The 13,908-nt window shown below is 42.2% G+C and overlaps 1 protein-coding gene across 2 annotated transcripts in view; it reads left to right on the top strand.

The window, feature by feature from the left end:
• The first annotated feature begins 390 nt into the window (after positions 1-390).
• The window catches only part of RHOJ (ras homolog family member J), a 79,628-nt gene continuing 66,110 nt past the window's right edge, over positions 391-13,908 (top strand). Inside the window, exon 1 of one of the 2 annotated variants that reach the window (XM_036067733.2) lies at positions 391-1,026. In XM_036067733.2, coding sequence (XP_035923626.2) covers positions 783-1,026 — 244 coding nt within the window. In that variant the 5' untranslated portion in view covers positions 391-782. The remainder of the gene's footprint in view (positions 1,027-13,908) is intronic. The other variant, XM_036067732.2, reaches the window with a different exon arrangement.

The following is a 13,908-nucleotide window of genomic DNA, read 5'->3' on the forward strand; positions in this document are numbered from 1 at the left end:
TGAATTGCCTAAAGTTTCTCATTTAAGTATGTGAAGAACTGTCCATTTTTACTCTGCAGAGCTTTTCACTGGTGACTCAGTGAGGGATGATGTCATCTGTTATCCTACAACGGCTGGTGTGGTTCTCTCTGCTCACTTAAACCATTCCCTCTGTTTCTGTGGCAGACAGCACTCCCCAGTTTCCATCCTGTCGTCAGCTTCTTCCCAGCCAGCCCCAGGCAAACAGCCTCCCCAGCAGCAGATGAAACAGGAAGTCGGACAGCTTGAGTCTGCAGTGGGACCCCTAGTGTTTTCCCACTCCATGCCCTGGCAGCGTTCCCCACAAGTACAAACACACACACACACAGAGCTCCCATTGTTGCAGCCTTCCCCAGCCTACTGATCCTAATATGGAATGCAGCAGGAAACCCATGATTTCCTGGTACTCGGCAAGCTGGAGGAAGCAAGGGGAAAACTCCATTAAAAAGCCCAGCTTCCCTCCATGTTAGATGTGAAGTGGAAAAAGGGGAAGATTTAGCAGAATTCCACCGTGTCTTCTAGCCAGGCTGGAGAGGGGAAGAGCACAGCGAATTCGGAGAAAAAATGAGGGTTTCTTAACTCAAACTAAAGGGGAAAGGGACAGATGCTTTTAATCATTCTCCCAAATGTGTGCTACCTTTCCTGACCAGTATGGTAAGCGCGAGGGCATGTGCCGGCTGCCTGGGACAGGTCCGTGTGATCCCAGGCGCCCTAAGTAAGGCAGGGTGATCTCGAGCCCGCCGCTCGCCCGCTTCCCGCGCTCCATGGGCTTCGGGAGAAGCAGGAGAAGCCACAGCAGCTGCCCGGTGCCGGCAGCTGGAGCCGCGGGGATGAGCTGCACCGAGCGCGGTGACAGGCGCTGCGGCTGCGGGGGCACGGAGGAGAAGAAGATGCTCAAGTGTGTGGTGGTGGGGGACGGCGCCGTGGGGAAAACCTGCCTGCTGATGAGCTACGCCAACGACGCCTTCCCAGAGGAGTATGTGCCCACTGTGTTTGACCACTATGCAGGTAAGGGAAGGCGGAAAACCCTGCCCTGCGGACGGGCTGCGCGATGCGGGCCGCCACACCCCAACTTCAGAGGGGCCTGCTTTAGCTCGCAGGGCAGCCGGTAGGGGCTGCGGGCCTGGCCGCCGCCGGGTCCCGGAGCGAAACACACAGCCAAGGTCTCTGCTGGAACGGTTAGGACAATTCGTCCGTCCATTGGTATCCTCACAACTCCCCACCCACCCTCCTTAAATCAAATGACGAATACTGGGGAAATACCCTGAACTGCCCTCCAGGCTTTGGGGCCAGAGATTTCACGCAACGTTCTTGGGAAGATTCATAACTTTTTATGGGAACATTCTAAAATGTAACTGCAACACCATTAAAAAAAAAAAATCACCACTAACCACACAACTAGTGAAAGAAGTATTTTTGCCACTTTTCATATATTTACCTCACGCCATTCTTAAATGAAATGGTAAGATTAACAAACATTAGAACACTCATTTTTCTATAACAATCGGTGGCTGTACTATTGTGCTTTTATCTTCCTGGGGCTGTAGATGGGCGGGGGGAGTACTGAAAGGTTTTAAGTATCTATTAGGCAGTCTGTATCTTGAATTCAAAGAAACACTTTTAATTAATGTGTTTTTAAAGTAAAAATAAAGAGAAAAATAACATTTGAATCGTTTTAGAGTATGTCCAGAAAGGATTAAATTGGACATAAAATATTTTAAGGCATGACAGTTAAAATACAGTAGTCACAACTTAATCCTTTCAGTTACTTTTATTTTCTGAGTGTTCTAAAGTTTGTAGGTGTACTTGACAATGTGATAGCTTATCTCAATTTTTCCATTTTTTTAAAGATTTTATTTATTTATTTGAGAGAGGGGGGAAAGAGAGCACAAGCAGGGAGAGGGGCAAAGGGAGAGGGGCAGAGGCCCCACTGAGCAGGGAGCTGATGCGGGACTCCATGCCAGGACCCTGGGATCATAACCTGAGCCAAAGGCAGACGCTTAACCAACTGAGCCACCCAGGCGCCCCATCAATTTTTCCATTTTCATTCTTACTTTTTCTCTTAATTTCCAAAACATATCTATTGTTCCTCAAAAACAAGTTCATGAAATTCTTCAAGTTTATAGTACCCTAGTTTTATAACTCTTTTCAACAGAGTGATCAGCTTGGTGAGTTATCAGAGATTTGAGATTTCATAAGAGAAAATTTTCCCTTCCTTTACCTTGGCTTTGGGTCAGGTTCAGCAAAGGGGAAGTGGCCCACAGGAAACCTGTGTGAATGTTGACTTTGCTATGTGGCCATTTGAAATCCTCTCCCTGTTAGGAAGTAGCTTCTTTACCAGAACTAAACAATCACCTAAGTCCCCTCCTTCTCCTACAGTTACATGATTTACGACAGTATTACATAGTACATTGGGAGAGTACCACAGTACCACAGTGAAAATAATATCCACTTCCCAGAGGCTTTTTTTTTATATATATATATATATATTTGTAAAATTAAGAGCACATTTTAAGTCTGGCTCCCTTAAGCTTTTCCGAAAGTATAATGACTGTGACCAGAGAAGAACATTTTAATGAGAACAGAATAAAGAGAACAGAAGACTCACTCTGAGGGGGGGAAAAAAAAACTAATAAGATTAAGAGGTCCGGGACTTAAGTAAAGGTACTTGACATGGAAACATCTTAGCAAAGGTTATTTATTCTATACCCTCTTTCTGCCAGGAAAGGAAAACTGGCTGGTACCTAATTTCAAAAACTTTTTGATCAAAGGTGAGGCCCAAAATTGACTAAAGGGAGAGGCCTCAAGTGCTTTTGAAAATGATGTATCCCAATCCCCATCTATTGGCTGAACCAGTTATCAGCCTAGTATAAGAAAAAAGAGGATAAAACCATCTTTAGGGATAAAGTCAACCTATAAAAAATATATTAGAGCTCAAACAAAGGCTGAACTACCACTAGATTCCACCAGGATGAAATTATTTTACATTTCAAATGTGTATATACTTACTGTTATTTGAGTACCAAAGCACCTTAAAGATTTTGGCTACTCTATGGTTTTACCTCTCTTCTCCATATGCACAAGTATCCAGTATCCAGTCTCTGGGTCCTACTGGTGCATTCTGAAATCACAAGCAGCAACTGAATTCCTGAGTCTTTAGAAAATTGCAGCTGAAGTCTAAGAGAGACTATCCCTTGAAGATTTTTCCCTAACAGCTACCCATCCCAGGAAAGTAGAGCTATAACAATAATAAGGATGGAAGCATACTTGAACATACTATTCAAGATGGTGGGCTTTGAAGCCAGAGAGCTTAGTTCTAATACTGGCACTGTCATTGCTGTGTGGCCTTGAACAAGTTACTTAACGTTTCTGTCCCTCAGTTATCACAAGAGAAGAAAAGGGACAATAGAAGTATTAGGAGTGTTTGTAAGAACAAAATAAATTAATACCTGTGAAATTCTTAGAACAGTGACTCACACATGGTGTGAGGTACATAGTAGCTATTATTATAAAGAGTAAGTTCTCTACACTTGCACACAGTTAGGAAAGGAAATTAAAATGTAATTAAAAGATAAAGATTACAGGGGCACCTGTGTGGCTCAGTTAAGCGTCCAACTCTTGGGGCACCCGGGTGGCTCAGTCGTTAAGCGTCTGCCTTCGGCTCAGGTCATGATCCCAGGGTCCTGGGATCAAGCCCCGCATCGGGCTCCCTGCTCAGCGGGAAGCCTATTTCTCCCTCTCCCACTCCCCCTGCTTGTGTTCCCTCTCTCGCTGTGTCTCTCTCTGTCAAATAAATAAATAAAATCTTAAAAAAAAAAAAAAAAAAGCATCCAACTCTTGATTTCAGCTCAGGTCATGATCTCAGGGTTGTGAGATCAAGCCCTGCATCAGGCTCCATGCTGGGCATGGAGCCTACTTGAGATTCTTCCCCTATCCCTCTGCCCCTCCCCACCTCTAAATTAAAAAGATAAAAACTACAACAAAGAAAAATACAATTTGAAGAGTATCCTCCAAATGGAGTAGGATGTGATGAGATGTATGTAATGTCCTTATAATACAGTAATCGCATGTATTGATAATTGATAAAATATGCATGGAGTAATAGTAGTGGGATATTAAATTGGGAGGGGAAATAACAGTTTTGAATGAGTGATTGTAAAAAAAATTAACAACCAGCTAGAAAAAATATTTAAGTTTTATGAATCTTAGTTCTTTTCCCTCCGCCCAAAAGTACATCTCCTGCAGGCATCTTTCCTCCCGGCATCCTTCTTCTCCAAGCCCCCTTGACTCTATAAGGAGAGTTCCTTGCTCCATCTTCAACCCATCTCCAGAAATTTCTTTACATTTCTAGAAGACGGCTTCCACAATATAGAGCAATTTATCTGTTTTCTTGTTTTTCCCACTTCCACTGTGCTTGAATCTCCTGAGGGAGAAGGTTGTGTCTTGCCAAATCCCATGGTCAGTTCTCAGCTCTCATCTTACTGGATGGCTTGGAGGCTTTTTTATGGCTTATTACTGTTTCTTTGCTTGGTTTCTGGGATAACAGCTTCTCCTGGCTTTTATTCCCTTTATTGTCAAATCTCTCTCCATCTCCTCTGCTGCCTACTCTGTCTCTTCCCAAACAGTATATGTTGGCAAACCTCAGTGTTCAGTCCCTCAGTTCCCTTCTTGATTTACACTCATACCCAAGTTGGTTGTGTTTAGTCTCATGGCTTTAATTATTATTTATCTACCAATGGCTCCCACATTTATATTTCTGGTCCCAATATTCACCCTGAGACCCAGCCTCATAGATCCAACTGTCCCTCTGAATATCTAATAGGCATCTCCAATTTAACCTGTTAAAACAAAATTCTTTAACTGCCCCAATCTAGTCCTCTCCTAGACTTCCCCATGCAAGTACATGACCACTGTCTTGCACCCAGTTGCTTAGAACCAAAACTTCAGTATTATCGTTGAGTCCTTTCTTCCTATGACAATACCCCCCACCCTCTCCATTCAAACCATTATTATTCCTTCTTGCCACTGATCAGCACAACATTCAAAATACCCCATCACTTCTCACCACCTACACTGTTTCACTCTTGTCCAAGGCACCATCATGTCTCATCTAAACTACTGTAATCACCTCTCAGTTCCCTGCTTCCAACCTTGCCCCCCTCTAGTCAGCTCTCCACACAGCTGGTAGGGGGGCTATTCACAGCCCAAATCCCCCAATCCCTTCACACTCAGACCCATCATTCATCATGGTCTACAAGGCACTCCATGACTTGGTCCCTGTCATCTCTCCACCCCCCATCACCTAAGTCTCCTCTTCAGTTATTCTGCTCTAGCCGTACCAGCCGTCTTGGTATGCCTCAAACACACCGATATCCCATTTTCCTTGAAGACTTCACACTTGCCCTTCCCCCAGCCTGACACTGTTCCCCCAGATCCTCTTCAGCTTCAATTGACCACATTATTTAACACATACACACACAAAAACACAAGCACACACACACAGAGTCACTCTTTAACCACTTATCCTACTACATACCTATAACATTTCACACTACTGGCATTATACTTCTATTTATTTGCTTACCATTTTTATCCCACACTTGAATGTGAACTCCATGAGGACACTAATCACTGCTCTATCTAATCACTGCTCTATATCCAACTTTTAAAAAAGACCCCAACATACAGTAGATTCTCAATAGATAGTTATTGAATAAACGAGTTCATATGTCTTAATCACCTTTGTCCCTCAAGTGCTTAGGTAATTTCTAGCCCATTGAAACTGCTGAATAAACGAACAAACGGCTGGTCCAATCTTTAGGAATGAATATGTTTAGAAATTTATTAAATTTATTCTATTTTTGAACTCTTTTGTTCACAAGTATTATTTTATCTCTACTGGAATTGTAACATAGCATTGAGTTTTCTTGACCCAAGCGTCCAATGTCACATCTGTTGAATAATGTAACTCTGCAATGCATAAATTTCATTTGGAAACAGATGAGCTGCAAATTGCTCCATGAGCATTATATTCAAAAGCCTACCTAAATTTTGAGAGGCCCCCTCAAAGACTTACAGTTCTTATATACAGAGCATGCCTCAGAGTGACCCCAAGTTCAACCAAGGGCTAGGACTAAAAGTTAGGGGCAGCAGGATGAAAGTAGATAGGGCCACTCATGCTTCTGTTTCACAGAACATATGACATAAGGATAACACTTCCATTTTCTGTTTTCTTAGATTGTGTGTCAAGTTAGATCGTCCATGGTTTGTATGTTCATGTACACAGGCGTGTCAAATAAGCCTATTCACATTGGGGCCTGTGCACAGTGTACCTCATTCACCATTTCCATCAGCCTCTGGCTTAGAATTGATTTTGTCTGTGGCCCTTTCTTCTATCACCCGTACCTCCTAGAATTTGTCAAAAAACCAGCTGTGTTTCAAAACTCACTGTTGAAGTCGCTATTTGCAAATCCAGCCATCTATGCAGGAAATTCACAGGATTCATGGGGGTGGGGTGGGAATCTAGCTGTTCTATCAGCTGAGTGAGATATAAAAGGAAGTCGTTTTCACAGAGAGCTGAAAGTCAAGTCTAACTTTTTCACCTAATTAAATGGTGATCCATCCAAGGTAGACTTAATCACAACTTAATGGCCAGAGCAGGGGAAACTGTCCAATCCACCAGGGAGGGGGAGTAACACAAAATAATAGAAAGTGAATAAAACCAAATCCTGGGCCTATAAAGGTTTGTGACATAGTTCTACCCATTTGGGAATATTTACTCAGGAGTTTCTCTTTTGCTCTTTCTGAAGACACTTGAGAGTCTCTAGAGAATGGATGAGATTCATTTTCTATAAGCTAAAAGGAAACCTGAAACAACTCTCATGGGACTATGAACTAAATCACCAGATTTTAACCTCAGATGAAAATATAAAAGTTTGTGTAAGAGGAGACAAGAATGGACCAGTGGACTCACTTACTCTGTTCCTTCTAAATGCAATGGGGCTCAAAAACACAAAATCTTGTAGGTATCCAACCTCCCAATATCTCCTTTTGAGGGGGTGTAATGTGTGGCTGATGCTTTTTCTGGACGCTTGGAGGCCACACCAAAGGGGCAGTGGCGGGAATCACACGAACAGTTCCTTCCACCCTGAGATGCTTCTGGAAGCAAGCACATTCAGAGGCTTCAAGGGTGCAAATTACACTCGGAAAGCCAAAGCGAACTGCAGGGACTATGAATTGTGAGCTGCAGCTCTTGGGAGTAAGAAAGAAGAACAGAAGAGGGATCAAGAAAATTAAGTATCTGTGACCCAAAAACAACCATGCTCCCAGGATTGGAAACAGCATCTGCAGTTCTCAGCAGTCCTGCATTCCAGTTTTAGCTGGCAACAAACCAAGGAGCGAGACCAATTCAGGCTCCAGTGGACAGGCCCCCTGTGACCAAGACACTTAGTTCCACATGGCCTAACTCCCTTCATGTCCAGGCTAGGAAATCCTTCATAAATTTTACTACCAACCTGCCCATGGAGGTTGGGCTTCAGGGAAACAGTATTTTATTTCAGGAATAGCTTTTGCAAAATCTGCCATTTCTCCCTCTTAGTGTGAGACAAATAACAAATTTGGCTCAGGGATGGCCCAGCACATTGGACATTTTGGGTACAGTTGGCCTGTTTTAAAAAGGCAGCATGAAGATGGGCAACAAACATAAGACCTCTCAGGAAAGAACAGGTAAGAAAACTCAAGAGAAACACTCTCCCTCATCAATCCTGAGCCCAAGATTACAAGGGCCTATGACGGAGACCCTACCCTCTGTGTACGGACGCAGATGCTGCTATGATGCTGAAAATTTACCTTCCCACATACAAAAATCCATGCCACCTGTTGGGTTAGTCAGCAGAATCCAAACAGTCAATTTTCCGGGTGTAACTCAGGATAAATTCCATCATGAATTCAATAGAGACCAACTGTGAGTCACAGAGTGGCCCGGCATTGTTCCTAAAAGCTCTGAAGTCCACCAGCTTCTTGAATGTGTCCAATTTTCATGAAACAAAAGGACTTGATTCATGTGTATCCACCTGGTTTTATTTCCACAGCTTTTATTTCCAGTGCTCTTCGTTTCCGGTGTTAGCATGAGTCTCTACGGCCATGTGTGATCCAACAAGCAGTGTGGTAGTGTTAATTATGAAACTCAAGTGTCATTAGTACATGTATTAACAACAATAACAGTAGCTGTACACTTCCAGAGTCTTTGCTATGATTCAGGCATTTTGCAATATTTTCATACATCAATTCACTGCTTCCTCACAATGCTCTTGTGAGGTATATTCTTTTCCCAATTTTACTGATGAGGAAATCAAGGCACAAAGATATTAACCAATATGCCCAAGGTTAAATGACTTGTAAAGGAGTAAATGGAGGCCATGAGACAGTACACAAACAACATAAGCAGTGTAGAGCATTATAGCTATTAACATTAATCAAAAAGCCACTGGTAGGGTATGCTAACCTAACCCAAACATGTAAGGGATTAACACCATGGCAGGGTGTTTCTTGCTGATGTTACGGTCCTGGGCAAGTAATCAAGTCAGTGGGGCCACTTCCCTCCATTTAGTCATCTAGACACCCGGGCTCCTTCCATCTTGTGACCCTGCCATCCCCTGAGATCTCATAGTTACCTGCATCCAACCAGCCTAATGAAAAAGAACATGGACAAACTCAAATGGAAAGTTTTGTGGGCCAAACCTGGAAGTGACAGACATCATTTCCAGTCACACTCCAGAGGACTTGTAAATGAGTCCCGAGGCCACGCCTCAGTCTAAGAGAGGCTGGGATAGGAAACCCACCTGCAGGCCCGAGAGAGGGAAGAATAGATTTCAGTGGAGATCAGACATCTCTGTTTGTATCAGACTCTCCAGCCACTAAATATCCGTCCACACTTTTCCCCCATGTAAAAAAACCAACTTGCCCTTTTCCACAGAAGGACCGCCCAGAGTCCTATTCTGTCACTGCACCAGGTCAGAGTCCAGTGTTTGCAGGTGATACACAGCTCTTTCCATCTGATGGAGACATGGTTCCTGTGGTGCAATAGGAGATTCATCATCTGCCCCATTTATACAATCACCCCTTAAACAATGGTAGAACAGGGATGGAATAACTAAAATTTTCAAAACCCCTTCAGAAAAGGAAAGAATGGGAGACACATGGCAATAACAGAATCCTGATAGCAAACATTGGGAAGACCCTCTGTGCTGTCAGTGGAAGAAGTTTCTGGGAATTGACCCTGATGCTATTCTCTGGGAGGAGAAATTCAGGCTTCCTTTAGTCTTGACTTTGCTTCTATTAATCTTGACTTTTCCTGGCTCGGGTCTAGGAGGTTCTTCTTATTCATCCATTGCCCTCCGTGACACACATCTCAATGAGGCCTTTGGGAGCATGTTTTCCTCAGGGACTACAACACTTTCACAGCCTGCTTCTTGCTTGTACAATTTGGGGACTCAGTGTAGTTTTATAGCTATAAGCGTATTCCGTCCAAGTTTGGCATTTCTTTGGAAACACAAGTCTCAAAAACTTACCAGGTTTCTGGTAAATTCCATGGACCAGTAACAACATCCAAGACCAAAGTATGTCTTCCTTAGACATACTTCTTAAACATACTTTATTTGTCTGCCTCCTGTAGCCAATGTCTTTTATTTTTCCCCTCAAATTAACAATAGCCACCAAGAGGCCGTATGAAGCAGGAGGTTTAGATGCAAGGGATCGTATCTTTGACACAGAGCTGATTCTCCTGCTTGAACAGAGAAATGGACATTTATGGCTCCTTTTTTAATTGTATCTTCTATTTGTGGAATCCAAAAATAATCAATTTTACAACTCTGTAAGTCCATCAATACCTGTGTTCTATCAATCTCTGCTTAAAAAAAACAACCGATTCAGCTCTTTTCTTTCTTAGAACACCTTGCTAAACACAATAAGTAACAATTAACATACAATAACATTCTGGTTTTCCCTGGTCTTTCCTTTGAGTGCTACAGACACTGTAGGGACTCAGTTTACCTTCCAGGTTTCACAGATAATAGTTTTGCAAAACTAGTCTTGCCACAGGAGAGCACAGATCTCGATCTTTCCAGACTCTTTTTTTTTTACCACTTGCCACTGAACAGCTAAGCCAACAGTACAGTTTTGCTGTTGTTGTTTTTTTTTTAGGTTCTTGTAATAACACCACACTCAATAGACTAGGATACTGTAACAAATAGACTGGAGCATATAATGATTCAAACTATTAGAATTCTATTTCTTGCTCATATAACAGGCTGGGCAAGTGTTCGTATTGATGAGATGGTTCTGCCCCCTGTGGCCATTCACGGACTTTTTTCCATCTTGTGACTCTGCTGTTACCTGGGGCTTAATAGTGCCATGTGTCGAGACAGTGGACGATAAAAGAATAGGGAGGAGTGAGGGCAAGGAGCGGTGCTGTGGGCCAGATTTACAAGTGGCATGCCTCACTTCTGTTCACATTTCATTACAGAGAAGTTAGACCCTGGGCCACGTGTAATTGTGACAGAGGTTAGCTTTACGCCCAAAGAAAAGGCAAACAGATTTTACTGGACTCCTAGTAATCTTTACTATAATCACTAAGTTGAGATTTCTTCTGCCAAATATAGCAGACCCACATAAACAATAGAAACTGCCCTAAGCACCGTACTGAATGAGGTGTTTATTCTGCTACAAATGACATACCTGTATTTCCCAAACTTGCCTGCTCATCAGAAAAACCTGCTTGTTGAAAATGCAGATTCTTTAGTCCATGCCATAGCCTTAATCTGCTATATCAAACCCACTGAGAGAAAGAGAGATAAATATAGATTTCAACAAGCATCCTAAGCATTTCTTATTAGATGGAACCTACGAAACTTCCATTTTACAGTTCAAAATCTTTTGGATATCATAAGGTCATATAGTTCAATCTAATGTAATTTAGCAAGTTCAGAAAACCTTTCTTTATACTATAAGGTGCCTATAAATCAAGTCAAGAGGGACAGTTCTATGATAAAACATTCCATCAGTAAAAAGCAACTTAAAAATACATATCCACATATACAATTTCTTGACTTGGGAGTCTCTGACAAGGAAAGTCGCATAAAACAGAAAAGGCCTTTAGAACCTCTCAGAAACAACTAGCAAATTCCTAAGTGAGGACCAGAGTGCTCTCGTCAAAGATCTGCTGTCAAGGCTGGGCGTAGAGAGATCCTGGAAGAAAGAGAATGCACGAGGCTGAGACTCAGAAAGTGTTGGGAGAGGGCTGGGGCGGGGAGGGCTGGGAAGCCTCAGAGCTTAGAACAGAGAGGAGTAGGAATTGTAAGACAGCAGAAAGGGGCCAACTAAGCAAACTGGGGTGCCCTGAGCACCAGCTGCTGGGAGAACAGCCTCGGCTGTGACTGACAAAGTCCCACAATTAATCTCTCTGTTCACTGAGCCTGCTGTTTGGAAAACAATCATTGGCCTGACCAGGAGACTGTTGGTGGGCTCATTGAGGGAAATTTTAGAGAACGCCTCCTCTCAGGGGAAGAAGCAAAGGAGTCTTAAAAAACAGGAAGGAGCCAGGGACCCTGGGGGTGGTTTTGGTGTAGCTCTGGACGTCTTGGATGCTCTGTACTATTCTTCCACAACCACCCAGCCCTACGATTATGAAATGAACATAAACATCTGTTTCCCCTCGGCCAATCCTTCTGTTCTTCACGCTTTGACCTACATTGGGGAAAAACAAAAATGGAAAACCTCTTAAAATGCAGTTACGGAGCATCCAGAAAGGCTCCTCCTTGGGCTAGAATCCGGTTCCTGAAAGAGATAGCATGTCAGTTCTGGGGGAGGCAGAAATCTCAGAACTGGGACTCAGGCACAGTTACCGGGTCAACCGGTTGACAAACAATCCTGCTAGTGGGGACCCAGCCTTCCTTTGGAGTTTCTCCAGCTGTTTTAATACAAATTAGCAAATCAAGCCTCAGAATGTGATTCTGCTTGCCAACAGGGGAGAAACAATGCTCTGTGTGGCCTGAGCAGAATGCAACATAGTGAACAAAATTGTTTCCTGATCCTTTTGCAGGAAAATCTACAGCTGATTAGTAAAAATAGTAATTTGCAGGGTGCCTGGGTGGCTCAGTCAGTTAAGCCTCTGACTCTTGATCTCAGCTCAGGTCTTGATCTCAGGGTTGTAAGTTTAAGCCCCATGTTGGGTTCCATGCTTTGCATGGAGCCTACTTAAAAAAAATAATAATTCACTAATACTATTTAGCTAAGTATTTAGTACGTGTCAAACCCTGTGTTACTTTTGCTTACTTCTTCGAGCCCCACAATTTCTCTAGGTAGTAAGTATCTTCATTTCATGGATGAGAAAACTGAAACTCAGAGCTCTAAGTCACCTGTCCAACATCACAAGGCTGGGAAGTGGCAGAAAGGATTCAAATCTATGAGCTCAAATGTTATCTCCTCAGTGAGGCCAGACCACTCGGAATAAATAAGGCTTCATTTTAAGACCTATTTATTTCCTCTGTAATTATATCCTAAGCATCATAAACATACATTCAAAAATATTGTATTGGCTTGGTTTAGAACTTGCAAAACAATTTTATTTTTCTAGGAAAAAAATTCTAAAATATTTTGTTCTAGTCATATTTCAAACTTGTGAGATCTGGGGGATTTAACCAGGCAAAAGTTGTTTTCCTAATTATATAAAGGAGTTCTGTTTTATCTCTGTTTTTTGGATGTTATAGAGACAAAAAGAAAAGCTTAATTCCTTAAAGTATATGCCATATAGCTTTTTTTTCCAGATAATGAGATTAATTATGAGGAAAAACAGTAAATCAATAATCTCCTTAATGTATAACAGGCATAAAACTCCTAGGAATTATGAATGATATATAAAACACAAGCATTCATTAGCTAGAAAGCATACTAATTTTCAGCTGGTATGCTTGCAAGAAATGCAATGAACATGTTCATATATATTAATAATGAGGCATTTTATACTTGCCAAAGTAAGAGATATGAGAAGGAAACTGGCTTCTCTCTCTCTTTCTCTCTCTCTCTCAAGACTCCTTTCTGCTCATGTTGGATAAGCTTGCACTATGAGCACTAAATGCTTCTTTCCTCAACTAAAATGAATTTCATATGACATTTGCCATAGTTCAAGCTGGTAAATAAGAGCCTTAAGAATTTTCCATAGTAGGGGCGCCTGGGTGGCTCAGTCGTTAAACATCTGCCTTCAGCTCAGGTCATGATCCCGGGGTCCTGGGATCAAGCCCCGAGTTGGGCTCCCTGCTCAGCAGGGGGGAAGGAGTGGGTCCTGCTTCTCCCTCTCCCTCTGCCCCTCGCCCTGCTTTGTGTGCGCATGTGCACGAGCTCTCTCTCCGTCAAATAAATAAATAATCTTTAAAAAAAAAAAAGAATTTTCTAGAGTAGACATGTTATTAACCAAACTTTTCAAATGAGATATTGAACGTTAAATCTTAAGTGTCAATATTAGGTACAAACTTTGCTGTAGAAGTTTTATTCTATTCATTCCATTCATTTACCCTCTTACTAATTCTCCATACCAAGTCCTTCCTTTTAGATAACTTCCTTCAAGGATCCACTCAAATGTCACTTTTTCAACAAGGTCTTCCTCAATCACACTATATAATAATGAATTTTTCTCCATTTATCTTGCATTATTTTTCTACAGAATTTATAACCACCTAAAAATATTGCATGCATATATGTGTGCATTCACACACCACATTGCTTTATCATTTGTCTAGTCAGATGGGGATGGGGAGCCATGTCTTTAGCATTTAGAAGAACGCTTAGCACTCAATAGATATCTTCTGAATGAGTGAATGAACATTTAAAAGGTTACAG

This window comes from Halichoerus grypus, chromosome 8 (genome assembly GCF_964656455.1).
Source record: "Halichoerus grypus chromosome 8, mHalGry1.hap1.1, whole genome shotgun sequence".
In the NCBI taxonomy this organism is placed as follows: Eukaryota; Metazoa; Chordata; class Mammalia; order Carnivora; family Phocidae; genus Halichoerus; species Halichoerus grypus.